This window comes from Metopolophium dirhodum, chromosome 8 (genome assembly GCF_019925205.1).
Source record: "Metopolophium dirhodum isolate CAU chromosome 8, ASM1992520v1, whole genome shotgun sequence".
NCBI classification, from domain to species: Eukaryota; Metazoa; Arthropoda; class Insecta; order Hemiptera; family Aphididae; genus Metopolophium; species Metopolophium dirhodum.
The window spans coordinates 35035328-35055261 of record NC_083567.1 but is presented as its reverse complement, the minus strand read 5'-3'; the positions used below and the strand labels follow the sequence as shown (position 1 = coordinate 35055261).

The 19934-nt window shown below is 27.5% G+C and overlaps 4 protein-coding genes across 5 annotated transcripts; 3 read left to right on the top strand and 1 right to left on the bottom strand.

Moving 5' to 3' along the window:
• Positions 1 to 1181: 1181 nt before the first annotated feature.
• On the bottom strand, positions 1182 to 3683 carry LOC132950222 (tubulin-specific chaperone C). The gene is made up of 3 exons (XM_061021540.1): positions 3431 to 3683; positions 2350 to 2456; positions 1182 to 2289 (listed from the first exon to the last, which is right to left on the bottom strand). Exon 3 carries the CDS (start codon positions 2280 to 2282, stop codon positions 1416 to 1418), a length of 867 nt encoding a protein of 288 aa, XP_060877523.1. The 5' UTR covers positions 2283 to 2289; positions 2350 to 2456; positions 3431 to 3683; the 3' UTR covers positions 1182 to 1415.
• Positions 3684 to 4796: 1113 nt separating this feature from the next.
• Positions 4797 to 9313, top strand: LOC132951067 (uncharacterized). Its single transcript, XM_061022759.1, is given in 3 exon segments — positions 4797 to 4955; positions 7183 to 7578; positions 7580 to 9313. Coding segments are annotated over 2 exon segments (1962 nt in total). The 5' UTR covers positions 4797 to 4955; positions 7183 to 7287; the 3' UTR covers positions 9251 to 9313.
• Positions 9314 to 9759: 446 nt separating this feature from the next.
• Positions 9760 to 15066, top strand: LOC132951197 (tRNA pseudouridine synthase-like 1). Of its 2 annotated transcripts, none has more exons than XM_061022964.1 (7): positions 9760 to 9934; positions 10703 to 10831; positions 11191 to 11319; positions 11710 to 11880; positions 11963 to 12064; positions 13526 to 13655; positions 14704 to 15066. In XM_061022964.1, the coding sequence occupies exons 1-7, from the start codon at positions 9882 to 9884 to the stop codon at positions 15064 to 15066; spliced, it is 1077 nt and encodes a 358-aa protein (XP_060878947.1). In that variant the 5' UTR covers positions 9760 to 9881. The 2 variants fall into 2 exon arrangements, with proteins under 2 accessions (XP_060878947.1, XP_060878948.1); XM_061022965.1 differs by having other exon boundaries at positions 9811 to 9949.
• LOC132951198 (dual specificity protein phosphatase 19) lies at positions 15038 to 15676 on the top strand. Its single transcript, XM_061022966.1, has one exon. The coding sequence runs from the start codon at positions 15038 to 15040 to the stop codon at positions 15644 to 15646; it is 609 nt and encodes a 202-aa protein (XP_060878949.1). The 3' UTR covers positions 15647 to 15676.
• Positions 15677 to 19934: the final 4258 nt, after the last annotated feature.

Here is a 19934-nt window from a genome sequence, read left to right as displayed (position 1 = left end):
TAATATATTTTTTCATGTTTTAGACTAGTTTTGTATTTTTAATTGACCTTTAACAACTGATAATTGTTCTGTCTATTCATATGTATTTCAGAAATAGTTTGATTTTACAGTCGAGTTGCAATGACTGGAAAACCTTTATAACTAAGCAAGTTATTTTTATCTCCCCCTGAGATTCGAGTTATCAGGCCTCTGCTGTATTTTGGATATTATACTATTTAAATTGAAAAATTTGTGAAAACAGTGAATAAAGAACTGCCCACAAAGTTTACAATGATTTCATTAAAAATGTTGAGTAATTGACATCTTTCAACCTTGATTTTTAAAGCATTATATTACATTATACTATAGTTTTGTTAAAAATTTGATCCTAAAATAGACACAATAGAAGTCAACCTTTGAACTAGTCTTACAATTTGAATAAATAAATGTGGCTTATTTTATAGAATAAGTTTTCAAAAATAAGTCGGTAAAATTTTAATCGACAGAAACAAACCATGTGAGGCACCTAAGCACCTTATATTATATTTAAACATGGTCATATTCACGGTGGGGAGGTTATTGTGGATGGGTTTCCTGACCTTTTTTTTTATACATGATGTTAGTGCGGGTTTACCTGCGATTTACCTTGGAAAAAATGAATATATATCCTCCCCCCATGAAAATCCTTGTGAAATTATAAGTGTATATAATCAATACCAGACATGTGCAAGAGTCGCTATTTTCATAATATTATTATATTATGTGACAAGTATAATAGTTTTTAGAGTGAGTAAAAAAAAAAAATTACTTTATTTCATTGATTTAATGAAATACTAATGTTATTATTTATTACAGTCATCTAAAATGATGTATTTTGCTAAAAAGACAATAGCATTTCAAAAAGTATTTTAAAGAAATTATAATAAATACAAATGTTAATATATTATGTATGTATCCAGCTTTATTTTTATTTTCAATAGACTTTTTACAATAAACAGAGTAACATGAATAACTCTTGTTTCTTATTTAATTACCATTGATTAATACAATGATCAGAATATGCTATTCAGTGTTTACTAAAGTAATAAACTAACGTTTCACAGGAATAAAGTTTTATAAATGATTAAACCTCTTCAAATTATTAGATTAAAATATAGTGTATGTTTAATTAGTTTTACCAAGTTGAAATTAAACACAACGTATTATAAATTCAATTAAAATATATTATTCAAATTTTCATATCTTAAACACTAATATTACAATACAATAAATTTTCTATCTCATAGTTTTTATTTTAAGCAGTGATAAAATAATAAAAATAAAAATTATTTGTGGATTAAATAAAAATTAGTATAATTTTAGTTAGTTGGAATCAGTGAAAATTTTTTTTATTGAAGTTGTGTTTTATATAGATATTAAAAAAAAATGTTAAGATACTAAACATAATTATTTTCTGAAGGTTGATCACGTTCTTCTTCTGGTATTTCACACCAATTTGGTGATGGCTCGTAAGATGACAACCAATCAAAATCATTTATAATTTTCCAATTATTATTAGATTCATCAAAACTAGCTATTTCAAATGATTTTTTAAGTAGTATGCTATTGAGTGTAAGAGGAGCAAATCGTAATTGTTTACAGTTTTCTATTATAGCACTACTAGTAACGTAAATATAAAAATCAGTTGCGATCGAATCATGAATACGCAATTGTTGAGATGCGCATACAAATATTGTATCCTTACAGTTTTCAACAAAAATTGATGTGCTCGCACATGCAAATATTTTACATGTTGACAATGATGTCACACGCACAGTACTAGGTGTACCACAAATAATGACATTGCAATTGGTCAATACATCTAAAGCTATATCTTTTGAAAAAGTTTCATCTTCCGTGAGCATTAGATTTTCATTAGAACGATTTTTGAACCCATAATCTTCTTTATAAACTTTTGATTCATTTATTGGTTCAAATCTGTCTTCTTTCGGTTTGACTACTGATTTAGTTGGTCGTTTACCAAAAGTAAATTTCTTCTTGGGCTGTAATTTTTCGTGCAGTTGCTCATAACACTTTGTTATGTCTTTGATTTCATTAGAACACTTCTTCATATTATAAGCTGGTAAAAATGTTTTGGAATCATTTAAAAACTCTTGAAGTTCATTAATTTTTTGTAAAATATCATGGAAATTATCGGTTTCGATACAGTTGTTCTCAATACTAATTAACATGTCATTAATTTCTTTTAATTTTGTTTTAAAAGACAAATCAAACGATGTCTTTTGATTAGTAGTTGATTCCATGTTTGGACTAGTTTACAAAACCAAGACAATAATTAGTAAAAGGACTCTTTAAGATAAATAAATGTACCTATTTTAGATGTGATAACTCTAATTACAAGATGACGTTTGTTTGTGAATCATCTGAGCAGTAGCAACAACATACGACCAAACAAAAATAGTAAATGATAAAAGGCCCTGGAAAAAAAATTTTAATTTATTAGTTTTAAGTTTATATTTTACAAAAATCAATAAATTAGTGTAAATAGTGACATGTTTAAAAAAATGTGTAGCCGTGTAGATACTTTATACTTATGAAACAATATATAATTAAAATGTTGTCATATAAAACCTAGATAAAAAAAAAATGAATACAATTAAGTAGGTAGGCAGTGGCGTAAATAGTGTTTGAAATTTGAGAGGGCTGAAGCTCAGGTCTATACTTGAATTCTTATGATGCTTTTAAATTATAATAGTGAAATCATTAGTTATTTTTTTTTTTTTGGGTGGGGGGGAGCTATAGAAACTTTAAGGGGGCTAAAGCCCCCCAGCCCCCCTCCCCTATTTGCGCCTATATAAGAAGGCATGTGTTACTAGTTCTGACAGCAATGTACATAAAATATGTGTACATCTTATCTAAACAAAATTAATTAAGAGGACGTTGTACCCGCATATGTTGTCTCCATCTTACTAATGCATAATATACCAAAATGTACGTCCAGCAGTTCCAATTTTATGTTATTGGCTTAATTATTATTAGAGTGAATTGACCTATTACCAAACTTAAATGTATGAACATTATCTGTGATCTTTCGTTGTTTTATACAATGTATTTTTAAGTGAATTATGAGTATTTTTAAATATTAATATTTTATACACTAGTAATTCACTTAAAGATAAAATATCGTTAAAAAACCAACGAGAGAACACAACTAACGTTCTTACATTTAAGTTTGATAATAGATCAATTCTCTCTGATATTTAAGCTAACAATACAAACATTTGAACTGCTGGACGTACATTTTGGTATATTATGAGTTGGTAAGGCGAAGACAACATAATATGCGGGAATGACGTCTTCTTAATCATGTCAACTACCTATTTGATCAAAGACATTATTTAACTATATCCATTTTGTTATTTAAATAATTTAGAATTGGTAATGAACTTACAATGTTTACAATATTAACTGTTTTCTTAGTTAGTACCATAACTGCAGACCATCTGGTTCATCAATTGAGAATATTCTGTTAAGAAATCCGTAGGTAGTTTAATGAAATAAACTTTTGTTTGATTAATTCGATTTAAAACAACTTTATTTACATCACAGAATATAATATTTTGGCGATGTCAATTGTCGTATTGATTTTTTACATAATTCTAAAATCTAAGTAGTATTTCATATATTTTAAATATAAGACTGATAGCATATGACAAGATAGGTATTATTGTAGATAATATTCTTTATGATAATAGGTACTTTCATGTTTCAGGCTCACCTACTTATGTACTATATAATATGGATACCTATATATATATATTACAAACATTTTAAACTCTAAAACATTATTTAAAATATAAACCAATCAATTAATAAATAATAATTATTATTATTATACATAAAAATATATAATATTAATTATTATACCTATAGGTATATATTATATGTGTATGTATTCAGGCTCGTATACAGTGGAGAGGGGGGGGGGGGTTCAACCCCACCGAAAATTAATAGTTGTGTAATTTATTTATATATATAGATTGTGAACCCCCCCAAAATCTACCCCCCCCCCCCCCCGAATTATTTTTTTGTATACGTGCCTGTATATATTATCAAAGCAACGTTATTATAAGAACTTATTGATTACCTATTGAAAAATATTATAATAATTAGTAAGAGAATAGTACATAGTGTATCCAATCATGTTATTAAAATTATGTATACAGTAATAAATAACTATTAAATAGCATAAGGTTAGTTCCTCCAGTCTAGTGGTAACCTTTTACCCCAAAAAATAACTAGGTAGATGGTAGTATGGTACTACCTAATTACGATTTAATTTATTTACTTATTATTAGAATTAAGTGGGCAATTCACCTACTGAACAATATCGTTCAACAATTTAGTCACAAAACGATTTAATTGAATTCCAAAATCGTCGTCTCCCCGCTGTCTTTTGTCTCTCTTCGTCGCAATATTATAACGCTGCATAACGGTCATCGTTAATATTAAAGACCAAATTTTAAAGTTCCATGGCATATTATTATGGCGGTCTATTAACTATTATGCTATTAATCGATAATGGGCAGCTGTTGCCAACTAGGCTATATAAATTATAATATTAATATTATAACGTGCAGTGCGACGAATGACAAGTCGCAAATCTGTAATCAGCTACCTAGGTAGGTGTTTATTTATATTTTCTTTGTGAAACAGAAACCCAGCAAAGTTGCAACGAGTTTCTCAGTAGATATCACAAGTCACAAGAATTGTAGAATAATTAATCGTCTAACGTACGATTACTCTGATTTATTTTTCTCAATATCTGCCGTGTTAATGAAGGTATGATTTTTGTTTAATTTACACAATGCCTACCTATCAAATGAAACTTAATTTATACTGTTCTATAGATTTATTGTACGGACAACAACTTATTGGCGAAGACATCATGAATTACCTATCCGCTAGGTGACTAGGTAGGTACCTATCTGTTTAATTTAATATTATACGAAATATACCTATAGTTAGTAGACAGTAGTCAACTGTAAATTGTTAAAATTAAAATTCACAAATTTCAAAAGTATTTTAAACTTAAGGGGGCTGATCGGCTGGAGCGTGATTCATTTTCGGTTGAAAACATAGCCCACGACTTCAAACATTACGCCCAATATAATGTTCTGATATTAATTTTGAAAGCAGATTTGTATTCGTCACTAAATTATCTATGCTTTGAAAATTTCATTTTTCTGATTTTTATTTTTTTTTTACTTAGACATTTACTAACAAAAATAGTAAAAATAGATCATATTCATAATTAAAATATGAATACATTGATGTAGAATATGAAAAGTGTACGACAGTTTATAAGCATAGTACATTTAGAGGAGAATTCAAATCTGCTTTCGAAATTTAAATTTGAACATCCTACTGAGCGTAGTGATTGAAGTCGCTGGCAGTATTTTTTGCAAAAAAAAATGTTTGTAATTTTATAAAGTAATTTGTGGTGACATGTGCATGCGCGTATAGGTAAAATAACAGATGACGTGCATATCCGGTCACTATGATGCCCATATACAACGTGATCAGTACTACGAATTATACACACTAATGTCCATTCACATTCACAAGCCACATACAACTTGAAATATAAAATGCCTAGTTTTTACTCCTTAGAATGGATTACGCCCCAGCCCTCTTAATCAAAACAACTATTTTTAGCCTTACGAGGAGTTATGGATATCTTCAGGTAATATAAATAGTTGAATAATAAATAATATTATATGTACTTACATTGTACCTATAAAGGTAATTAGTTATGATTTATGCGGGATTGGTAAATTGGGTTCCATATGACCTTATCTCGGTAAATTGGGTCCCGGAAAAAAAAGGTAGTAGTTAAGTTGAGTCCCGGATAAAAAAAGGTTGTAGGTAAGTTGAGTTCCGGAAAAAAATATATAAATTAAAATATATGTGGTTTTTATAATATTATGTTCTAATGTTCTAAATAAATAATATATTTAAAGATAAACTATTTATATCAGAGTTTTTTAACTCTCTGCAAATAAGTTTCGATGGCAACACCGATATCTCTTCTACCGCTTTTCTCTTGAGATTATTACTTAATTTTTGCCGGTTGATGATGTCTTGTTCGCTAGGTTTATTGTGATTGTGATCATTAAAAATCTCAGTACAAAACACCATTATAAGTTTTAAAAAAACACTTACATGTACTTTTACAGCAGGTCCATCTCTGTACTTCATTTTTCAACATTCTGTGAAACCTAAACTTATGACCATATTTTATTATTATATCTATTAGGTTTAATCAAAGTTACGAGTTTGCGACATTACGGTATTTAATTTTTGGAGAATAGTGGCTACGGCCAGTGTAATAAAATCCGCGATAAGAATACCTGTATATACACACATTAACATCATGCGTAGAATTAATTGGTGTCCAGGCGGTGTACCACTGTATGCAATATGACGTATTATTGTAACATAATTATTCAAAAGTAAATAACATAAGTATGAAATATTTAAGTTTTAAGTTTTTAATATTTTAGACCTAATTGCGCCAATGATTTATAGCCGGGACTCAACTTGGGATATTTTGACCGATTACTAGTATTATATAGGTGGTTCATCATTAATTGTTATTATAAATTGATGGTGAAAATCACTTTAAGTTCGAACATCTCATTTAATTAATCTTAAATTACTATTAAAACTTCGATCAAAAAAAATACAGTACCTACAAAAAATCTGCAACCGTGTCCGCCTACCCTTGTCACAAGCCGGCAGCCCCAGCATATCTAAATAATTACCTATCTACATCTTACCGGCCAAAATAATTATATTTAGTAGGCACCTATTAGATTTTTAAGCTGTTTTATAAAAATTGTATTATACATTAATTGAAAAAAAAACGTCGACAAATTGAATAGCACTAAATGAGCCAATATATTTTTAGAATAAATTATATCATGCATATAAAAAGGTAAGTCGCTGTATAGTAGGTGTCGAGTGCACATTGAGTGACCTACTAACTGTACGTTAAATGGATTTATTAATTTCGAATTAATAATTAATAATTAATTAATTTTAAGTTTATCAATACGACAATAACTACTAACAGATTATACCAATGCATATTTCCTAAAATTCGTATATAATTATTTTGGTGCATATTTATTGTTTCAGATATGTATACAAAAATACAACAATTACATTTTCAAAATAACACATACCTAGATCTAGTATCAACCTAAACTTAAAAATTTAGAAACAAAAGTATAGGGAACCAAAATGGCTTCTCTTTCAAAATCGTCTACTTATAATTTATCTACTAGTTCAGACTCAGAAAATGAAATTAGAACTAATATAAAACTTGATACTGCTAAAATGGATTTTGAAAAAACCTTTAATACGGAACTGCCTTCAAGCTTAACACGCCAAACTACAAACAACTCATTAAGGTATTTTAAAAAACTTAAAAGAAAAAAACCCATATACGAATCAGATTCTAGCTCTCTATTAAGCACATTACCAAAGGATAAATTATATAATTTACCCGATTCAAAAAATGTGTCAAATTACAAAAAAAAAAAAACTTGGGCTTAAGAATAAAAACACCGTATATGGTAATGCAATTGATTTAAACAAAGAATTTGCGAACGCTTTTGAATCTTCGTCCGATTCTGATTTTCCTGATTTAAAATATTTAAGAGCAATTACAAAAAATGAAGAGATTAATACTTCACCTGCCAGTAAGGATTTGAGACAAAATAAATCTTTTTCGAGTTTAACAAGTAAGAAACGACCAACATTAATTAATATTTCTAACATTGCCGAAAATATTAGTGATGGTTTAGAATCGTCAATATCTTCAGATGTTACAGATCTTGGTTTTTCCCATGTAAACACTGATTCTGTTAACTTTCAACAGAAAAATGTTTATACTCATAATGAACTAAATTTGGATCACATATTATCAGATTGTAGTCTATCTGACGTATTATTCGTTAGAAAAGATAACACTGATTTAAAAAGCCAATTTGATCCCACACCCGGTACAGATACTTCAATTATACGAACGAAATCACCATTAAACATTTGTTTAGAAATAGATGATGAGCTACTATCGCAGCAACCATCAAACGCTATAATAAATGTACCAGATTTAATTTATAACGAGGCTGCAAAAGTTGAACAAAATAAAACTGTTAATGAAATTGAAATTTCTGAACCAGAACTTATATTAAACAATGATGATTCCAATAGTAATGAAGCAAAATCATTTTCTAAACAAAAATCAAATTCTCATGTATCAACTGAAGAAAGTGTTATCTCAGAACAAATTTGCAATCATTGTAATCGTTCTAGTAAACCAGCAATTAAAAATTCCAGTCATAGTAAAATAAAAAATACAACACGAAGTAAATTACGTTCACACGTTACAACACTGACAAGTACATCAGATATTTTGCGAATTAAAAAATCATGTGATAAGAAAATAATAAAAAACTGTGCGAAAATAAATGAAACTGTTGAAGATATTGGTCTAGAATATGATACAAGTAGAGACAACTACATGGTAGAGTTGCCAAATGGAGCTGTAGTTCCAGTATTTTTATCAACATTAAAGCCTAAACATGTAAAAAAACTATGTGCTTGTGGAATTACTATATCTGATATTCCTCTTTATTGGAGCGAATCTTTTCACGATATTTTACATCAAAATATTTATAAATTACGTTTTAGTGGTGATATATCCGATGATGACACTGTTAACATTAAACAAAATGATTTATTCTTCAGGATTTTAATTTTATGTGAAAACCGTTATAACAACGAAAACATAAGAAAATCCGTCAAAGATGTAGATGATTTTGTGTGCTTAGAATATGGCATTTCCAATATAAGTATTCAATCTTATAGATATTCTACATATTTAGCGGTTTTACCTAATTTCAAGGTGATAGGATATTTAAAAGTGAAGCCCATACAAAAAGCGTATACACTAAACAATGAGGAACAATATTCAGGAAATACAATTGTACCCGTCAAGTTTGGTGTATCAAAGATTTGGGCTTTTATTAAATACAGACATAAAAACGTCGATATTAACTTGTTGGATAAATTTTGTGAAAAAAATAACGTTCAAAAGAAAGACTTAGCATTTTTTTTAGATGGATGTCAAGGAATCCAATTTATTCAAGAATACACGGGAAATAAAAATGTTTTAATTTACGATGAAACTCTAGCTTAGTTGTTATAGATTAGGTTACACCTATCTATATAGTAGGTATTAGGTGGTATTGATTATGTTAAATGATAAGTACCTAAAAATATTTTGTTAAGTCATACTATAAAGTTTATGTATAATTTTTTTGTTTTTATAATAATATAATATCATATTGTGTATTTGTGTATAATATAATTTTAGTATATGGTCTAAGATTGCATCCGTGCCCTATATTTTTTACAGAAAATTGATTGATGACTTATGACTAATTGTAAATTAGTTTTAACTTTAAAAGTGATCACAATAAATGACAAAAATTGTGTATGCCGCATTGCTGGCTGCTGCTGCATAATATACTAATTAACTAATCAATTAACGATGCAGCATTTTGAGAATTTTATTTATCTCGTTGTTCTACTCACGGTTTAATATATAAGGTTTATCTTAAACCGTGGTTCTACTATTCTTATCAGTAGTTAACAACAATAATAAATAATAATATTATCAATAGTATCATAGTCGGTCCGCGGCTGTCGAAGATAAAATGTCAAGTAAATAATAATTATAATTTAGCGCACATTTGTCTCACGTGTTGACTGTTAACGACGTTGGCGTTTATTTTTTTTTCAATTAACTTACAATTAACATAAAAAATATGACCATAAATCGATATTTACTATATTTTTCGTATATTGGAACTAGATTTCGGTAAGAAAATTAAAGGTACTTACTCTATGTTAACAATGATTTAGTTATTAAAAATGTGATGTCAAGTTGCATATGACATTTTATTTATTTAATGGGTTACCTTAAATGGTATGTACCAATTATGAGCTACTTAGGGGACGAAATGCTAACGCAAGCCCCTTTCTAGTTCTCAATACTACGAAAAAAAAAATTATGAGCTACTAAATTATGTAGGGAATCATTAGCTCACAATTGATTCATTAAATGTTAAATGATTGCTACCTATCATAAAGGTTTAAACATTTGACTAATAATGTAAAATATACCCGTCATCAATTAGATATATATACACCAATTACATACACCCTTGACAAATTATGTATCATAATAAAATACCTAATCATACAATATAATTATTGTACATTTGTAAATAATATTAAGGAATATTTTTTTTATGTGATATTTTAGTGATTATCTTATGTGGTTTAAAATATAAATTGTAAACGTTTGATGGTATAAGAGTGGTTTAAACTTAAAACAATGTTACTACCTTAGGGCTTAGGCCTTTAGCCTCTCCTAAATAGTTTTGGGAACAGAGCGTAAGTTGAATACTTGTCTAATGTTTGGTTTTATCTCTGACTACCCTGTTGATAATGTTTGTACATGTGGCTACGGGCAACAACTTTAATTATTTGTAGACTAAGTATGTAGGTTATATAAGAGGTACTGATTGAAGTCTTTAACATTTGTTTATCTAATATATCTAATAGATTGTGTTTACATTTTTAGTGGAGTACAACGACAATTAACTTATGATATGGTACATAACGATGATCCATCTTCAGTACAAGGATTATTAGAATATGCTTTAAAGCAATTACAACCATTAAATACTCCAAAATTACATTTATCAAGTCGGTTAGTAAACATCTTATATTCTATTGATCGATTTTGTAAAATTTTGAAACCTTAAAGTACCCTCAGAGATGTATTGATATCATACTATCAAGTATAAATTCTTATTTTGGAAACAACATTTTAATAATTAATCATATATTATATAATACATATGTATATTATATTATTTTTGTTCAAGAATAAGAAGGTACTTGGGTGACAACAAGTTTCCAGTTTAAGCATATTTTGTCCATTCAACATTCGTTATATTATGTTCTACAATAAATATTAATATAATATTAAATGTTTAGCTCCAATGTTTTTTTGTAATTATTTTATGAAAAATTCTTATCAATAAATTATTTTTATTTTACTCTTAGGACAGATCAAGGAGTTCATTCGTTTAAATCATCTGCACATTTAGATTTAGATTTACCATATACCTGTCATCCCAACAAACTAGTATTCCAAGTGAATAACTTCTTAAGCTCGTGTGAAGTTCCTATTAAGTATGTTTAAAATTTGTGATTATAAGTTATATTAATATATTTAATTTAAAAATGTAAAATTCTGATTCTTAGAGTTATATATCAATAGCATTTAAGATATTTACTATTTAGTAATAAGTGCCTAAAATACCTAGATAAATGTTTAGTAGATTTTGATAACTAATATGGTTAAGGTACTTCAAAAGTTATTTTAAAACTTGTATGGTGACCATTTATTTATGTATACTTTATACATATTATATATTAGTTAGTTCTTATTTCAATGCACTTAATATTAAAATAAATGTCTTATTTTTTCAAATTATATTATAATCATAATTATTGAAATATATTTCATTTATTTAATGTAATAATTATTAAAAAAAAATATAATTTTTCATAATTTAAAAGGCTAGTTGGTGCTCAAATAGTTCCTAATGATTTCAACGCAAGATCATGTGCAAAGTGGAGAAAATATTTATATCGATTAGCAGTTGTCAAATCAGAATTTAAGGATTTATACGCTGAGAGATTTGTGTTTCCAATCCCAATTACAGAGTATAAACGTTGTTATTTTATTCAGTAAGTTTTTATTGTCTTATCTATAAATAATTCCTTTTTATTTGAAAATAATATCCGTATTTATTATTTTCACTGATTTCAGAAAAAGTGATTTTGATGTAGAACTTGTGAAAAATGTACTGCCACTATTTATTGGAACTAAAGATTACAAAACATTTATGGGAAAATCTGGAATAAATACAGAGTAATTAAAAAAAATAAAAATTATATACTCCATTCAAATTATGAAGGAACTTAAGCTACCAATTTGTAGGCAAGGATGTGGGTTCATATATGGCAGGCATTTAGATGATATACGTAGTAGTCAGAAAAAAACCCAATAAATTAACACCCGCTAAAATAGAGTACGAAAAGAAAAGTCTATATGAGTCTAATTTTTTTTTTTTTTTATTGCGATATAATTTTGTTATAATATAATATTTTGTTTTATTGTTGGGTACCTACTTCTATAGCTATACTTTGGTTATCGAATGGATATACAATATATCTTTCATTAAATTGCATTTGTATTACCCATCTATTAAAAAAAAATTTGACTGGTTTGAGCCAGGTAAAATTGACTTGATTTATATTGTCGGGTACCTATCATCTTGTATCTAAATCATTACATAAGATTAAACTTGTATAAAAAAATAAAAAAAAGGTTAAGCTAAAAATATAATTTCTTTTTTTTGTGGGCTTTTTTCCTAGATGAATTTTTTTTGTGGGTTTTTTCCACAGTTTGGTTTACTCGGATAGGTGATAAACAGGTGTTGCTTAACCGGTTACAGCTGAGGTTCCTTCTTAATATGATCTTCTTAGAGTTAGAACATTGAATATTTATGATATAAATTAAATGTAACCAAAGATGATTTTAAATTATAGACACAGGCTGTTACAGTTAATTTTTTGACAGACTTGTCGTCTACTTGGAAAAGTTGGTAGATTTGATTATTTCTAATTTTTGTAATCAAGTTAACAAAATTATAAGTATAGCAAGAATTCAGATATTTTGTGAGATGAGTTTGTGGTTTAGTGATACTGTACGTCCTCATTTATTGTCGATGTTAGGTTTCTAAAAAAGACAACATTAAGTGAGACACTTTACATGCATTCAATTAGGACGTGTTCCTGCTAAAATCACACTGGCAAACATAATACGTAATAATAATATATGTATTGGCGTATTACACGACAACTGTATAGTGTAGGAGAGGAAAAGTGTCGTTAAACAACTTATAAGCAATCAAATGTAGAACTAATACGAAATACACTTATATTATGTACCATTGGTACATATAAAATAAATATTTCATATGATTTTGGCCCCCAGAAACACATTGCTCATTCTTATGACGATTCGCTCACCAGGAAAGCTTATACATCGACTATGCTATAATGAGACCAAGTTAATAGAGGACTTCCTGTATTTTATATTCTAATACTCTTATCGAGTTAAGTCTAACACATCTAGGATTTGATTTGTCAGTATTTATACAAAGTTAGATGTTAAAATTGTAATTTTACAATAAATTATATTTATGAATTAATAATTAAAAATTCTAATTTTAAATTTTGAGTGAATAAGGAATGTATTTTATGCAATTGCGCATGTTATATATTATTACACCTTTGGTATTTGATATAACCATTTTTTATTCTTTAGATTAAGTACAATACGTACATGGAATAATATTGAAATAGTTCCAGGCTGTTCATTTTATCCAACAGATATCGACAAGTATTACAATTATTGGGATATTCGTGTTGATGCAAGATCATTTCTTTACAAACAAGTATGGAGTTTATGTCTTTATGATCATATTCACTTAACTATTATTTTTATTTTTATTTTCATTATTACTTTTTGAGTATTAATTTAATAGTACTAGTATTAGTTTTATTTATAGAATTAATTTATAATAAACAGTTTATATTTATTTTTAAGAGGACGTGGTACACACATGTGTTTTCTCTGTCTGACACATGTAAGGCATACCAAATTTTTGACAGTTTTAATAGTGTGCTATCAATTTTGATATCAGAGTGAATTTACCTATTTATTTTGAATTATCAAACTTTTAGGTAAGAACATTTTTATCTGTGTTCTCGTTGGTTTTGTATATTTTAATTATTAAGTGAATTATGAGCATTTTCAAATATTAATATTTTACATTTTCTTAACTCACTTAAAAATTAAAATATCGTATAAAAAAACAACGACTGGGTAACGAGAGAACACGGCAATGATCTTACCTAAAAGCTTATAAATACTAGTATTTTTAATCAATGCTAAAAGTTTGATTATAGATTAATTCACTCTGATATCAAAACTGGCAAATGAAAATTTGGTATGTCGTACATGTGTAAGACAGAGACAACATATGAGTATCACCTTCCTCTTAAGCACTGAATAATCAAAAATACCATAATTTTTTTGTGAATAAAATAAATCAATCTTTCTATTGTATGAATAATACCCTATATGGTTAATTCACCAAATCTTAATCTATGGGTCACGTTGGGCGCCATCTTGTCATATACATTGGTCACGTTTTGTTCTTTTTTCATACATCAGTCATTAAATTATGACTTTGATACCTGTCACTGCATCGTGTTTAACTTTTCTTACAATGTTAAAATATAACTTTATTGTTAACACATTACACACTTGTATACAGAAACATTTTTCTAAGCTTCTGCTTTATAGTTATGAAAACTCATTTTGACAATTCAGAAATTATGGTATCCTTAAAGTTAAAATAACCTATGGTATTTTATTAATACAAATTATGTTAGGTATGATATCTCAATTAAACTATTGTTTTATTTTTTATTTTTTAGATTAGACGTACTGTTGGTGTACTTATTAAAGTTGCACAAAATATAATAACATATGATGATGTTAAATATATGTTTGATAATCCATCAATTAATAGTTGGAATCCAAAAATATCAACAGCACCAAGTCATGGTCTATATTTGTATGACATAGGCTACGACGAAAAAGATCTAATCTTACCAATAGAACACAATAAGTTAGAAGAACCAGTTCATAGTGAAAGTCCTGTGGAAATTTCTTTAGATTTAAAAAAAGAAATAGTGAAACAACGTATAGAAAATCGAAGAGTTTCGCTTGAAGCTCGTACTGCCAAGTCGATTGAAAAAATTAAAAATCATGAGTTTCTTAAATCAGTTAAAAAGTAAAAAAAATAGTTTATTAAGTGTTGAAACCAAAGTAACTACAGAAAGTGGTCTAGTTTTTAAAGAAATAAAATTAGCAGATGGTTTTAAAAGACAATGTTTGAGCGAACGAACTTATGGTTTTATTGTTGATTCTAATCCAGATCTTAATGCTGGTCATGTATTTGAGTTTTTATATTTTGGCTCACAAGATATTGCTTGCGACCCAAATATTTTACGTGCACTACAAATAACTGATGTATTGAGTATTGGTGTAACTGTACCTAAATACAATAATTGTACGTATAAATTTATTGAAGCCTATGATGTACCATCATTTAATATGAATAATATTTTTAATGATTGCTTTTTATACATTGAAAATATTCGTCTAACGGGTCGTCGTATATTTATTCATTGCAATGCTGGCATATCTCGTTCACCAACAATTGTTATAGCATATGTTATGAAGCATTTAAAAATTGATTTTGAACATGCTTTCAAACTTGTTAAAGAAACCAGATCAACTATTAAACCTAATGATGGTTTTATTTCACAATTAAAAGCATATGATGAATGTTTAAATAATTGTATCTGTAAATAAATTGAAAATATATGTGTTTATAATTTAATATTAATTTGAATTTTTTAAAAGTCCATAACGTACCCTTCCAATTGTTGGAGGCACTGATATCTGTGGAAACGCCTATGACAATTATTTTTAAAAATCAAACACCTGCCCACTCCCAAGTTCTTCTCCCATTATTAATTTACTTACCTATGAAATTTGTCATAGGCAAAACCAATTTTTATTCCCTCTGGATTTAATACTATAGGTATAGACTGACTGTAATTGCATCTGAAATACCCTTTGTCACAACACTGCGTTTAATGAATCTGTTCTTATAGGTACATTTCATTATGTGCTAGTGTGCTACCATTGATTTTATCCCACCTACCTATATATATATATATTTATTAAATAAATCTAGATATGACCATTGATTGAATTGAATTAACTTGTGCTTACATTTTATCTTAAATTATATTGAGAAAATAATATACAAATTACAATCAATTAATTCGATTATACTTAATAATAAATATTAAAGGTTATCATGCATTTTAAGTTGTCCGAGTGATAGAATGTTGGATATTCCAGCTTCTTGTCTCTCCGTTTCGAATGCGTAAAAGGCATTCATTCGGATATGATTTATTTGATTGTGATGGGTAGTTATGCCACAAGTCACAACTGTCATATTATATAAGGAAGTGTTCCCTCTTCATCAGATACTGGTGTGTTATCGAAGTGCATCCAATTCGTATTCTATAAATGGAAGTTTCTATTTATTTTTTTTGGAATGTCCGGTTATGAGAGCATAATGAACGGTGCTTTTAATTGCATTTAATTTATTTGATCCTTGAGATTGTTTTGATTATAGCTTTAGCTTCGTTCCTCTTTCGTCTTCCGAGGTTTGATTGCGACTTGGATATTATTTTGGAAGCCGTAAGCCCGTAAGGTATGAGTTTCATTTTTGTACAGCTAGGACCAGCTGACCAACATGAGCTCCGTACGATTATAAGTTTTTGAGTATACCAATACACAATATGATATTGTTTTTTATTTAATTATTATAATGTATATAATACAAAAACCAAATACCTATACAGCTGTCTTAAATTAATTTTATGTGTTGAAGCGGAAGCGCTATTTTTAACTTATATTTAATATGAAAAAGGACTTTTATCTACGTATGTACTACTATGTAGAACCAATAGAGGGCCCTTTGTAATGTTTTATATATTTATTCATATCAGTGATTTATAATATACACCAACGACCAACATAATCAACCAAATTGACAATTGTTTATTAACTTATTACCATTTATTATAGTTTTCAAGCACAGACGACACACCCACACATATTCACAAGACACAACATAGCCCTTAAGTCATCGGACATAGGTTTATTTGCTCGGCAATCCCGACCATTACTGATTGAGCTATATCACATCACTACAACACGTGTACATGATTTGTATTTTTTTTAATTTTATATATTTTTGTGTCTGTCATCACCTTTTAGGATAGTAAAAATGCTTAGATTTTCTTCAACAGTATCTTTTCTGATAGGAAAGTGAATCTAGTTGGTAACTACTTTGGGTCAAAATCCTATAATCCCATTATTGTTCAAAAGCGCTGTTTGGTGTACTAAAACAAATTACCATAGATACATAACATTTTCACTGGTTGTTTATATAAACATTTTCTATAAACGATAAAATTTTGAAAAAAATTGATTTGTTTTTAATTATTTAGGGACATTTTCAGTTTCAATTTTTTTTAATTTTTATTACTATGAATGTCAATTAAATTTTATTTGTTGGGTAAAAAATTTTAAAACGATTCTGTTTTAGCAACTTTTTGATGATTTTTAAAAATTTTAGATTCTGAGTGGAATGATGAATGTATTGATTTTACAATAATGTGTATTTTTTTTTTCGTGTCTGTCATCACCTTTTAGGACAGTAAAATGCTCCGATTTTCTTCAACAGTAGAAAGGGGGGATTAAAAGTAAAAATTTCCCAATAGTTTTCAAAAACACCGTGAAAAACAACAAATGAACGTATAAACATGAAATATACACTGGTTGTTTATATTTGCATTTTCTATACACGATAAAATTTTAAAAATATTTTGATTTGTTTGAACTGTTAAGAAACATTTTCAGTTTCCAATTTTATTATTGTTTTTTTCTATGTATGTCAATAAAACTTTATTAGTTGGGTAAAAAAGCTTGACAATTTAATACAAGGGTCTTACTATATTGTTACAGTGATATTTAAAAAATATTAAAAATCCTTAGTCACAGTTTTTACTTACAAGCATTTTAAGTTCAAATCTGGACAAAATAAGGAAAAATCACGACAATTAGCAAATTATTTCGAGTTGCGTATTCATAAAAATTTTTCTTTTTAAATCTACGATTTGAAAATGTAATACAAGATTATCCATAAGTTTGACTACCTTCATCAAAAAAAAAATGTCTACAAGAAACTTAAATTAAATTTTTATGAGCGTTTGAAATTCATATTTTTACATTATTTAATTTTCACTCGATTTCTCAAGTAACGATTTTCTTATTTTGTTGTAATTAAAAAACGTATGACTTTAGATACTTTAAAATTTCACTGGATGTTTATATTAGCATTTTCTATACACGATAAAATTTTGAAAATAATTTGTCTTTTTGAGCTGTTTATGGACATTGTCAGTTTTCAATTTTTTTAGTTTATTTTTCTATAAATATCAATAAAATGTTTTTTGTTGTATAAAAAGCGTGAAAATATAATACAAAGCTCCTGATACATCCACATTTTGGGGAAAAAATTGAAAAATTGATAGGTTGCTAAACCAGAATAATGTCAAAATTTTGAAAATGTTATACAAGGCTCCTAATATATAATTAAAATTATATTTAAAAAATATTAAAAATCCATAGAAACAATTTTTTTTATAAACATTTAAAGATCAAATCTTGTCAAAATTTTTACGTAAAAAGGTGGATAAGTGGATGTCGATCTGCTGTACAGTAAGTTACAAGTGGGTCACTGTAATGGATGGTGTTAAATTTGAATTTAATGATATAATATCATTGTATAAGAAAAACGGTCAGTCAGCCTAAGATATTACCAAGTATATTTGATGATATTATTGTGAATAAAGTAATTTATATATAACCTATTTACGTGGAGCCTTGTTTTAAATTTTCAATCCTTAGCTATAAAAGTTGAACATTTTATACATTTTTAACTACAAAATAATTATTAAATTATAAATTTTGTCAAAATTTAAACTTTAAATGCTTATAAAAAAAAAGAGTGCTTACTGCTTATGTATTTTTAATATTTTTTAACTGCTATTGTAACAATATATCAGGAGCCTTGGATTAAATTGTCATGCTTTTTAATACAACAAAATAAGAAAATCGTTACATGAAAAATCGAGTGAATATCAAATGTTGTAAAAATATGAATTTCACACGCTCATAAACATTTAATTTAAGTTTCTTGTAGACATTTTTTTTTTGATAAAGGTAGTCAAACTTATGGATAATCTTGTATTACATTTTCAAATCGATGATTTAAAAAGAAAAATTTTCATGAATACTCAACTCGAAATAATTTGCTTATTTTCGTGATTTTTCCTTATTTTGTCCAGGTTTGAACTTTAAATGCTTGTAAATAAAAACTGTGACTAAGAATTTTTAATTTTTTTCATCTGCCTTTGAAACAATAACTTAGGAGCCTTCTTTTAAATGTTCAAGCTTTTTTAACCAAATTAAATTTTATGAGCGTTTGAAATTCATATTTTGGTACTCGTCTAATATGCTACCTACCGTAAAATAAGCTACCTACCATAAAATAATAACAAATTAACAACAATTTATTACTAAATAATTTATTAATTTACCGTTGTCAAGTACTTCATAATATTTCAATACGCCATTATATATTATTATACATTATATACAATTTTTTTTATAATATTTCAATTCGTCATTATATATTATTATACATCATATACTATTTTTATATCATTCCAGAAAACTTCTAATAAATCGTGTTGGGTATTAACGGACCGCCACCATTCTTCTATTAATTGTCGGTCTAACAAATCTGTCGCTCCTCGGGTTATAATTCCGTATTTAGTTTTCTTAAAGAGTGATAAGTTTGACAACCTTTTTTTTGACATCGTAAATAAGTAGTTTTTAATAAATCACCATTTGAGTCTCTTTTACGATTATTTTTTTGATATTCTTTCAACGTACCTCCACAAATAACACCATCTTTTAATTTGAAACAACTACCGACCAAGTTCTGGGAGCA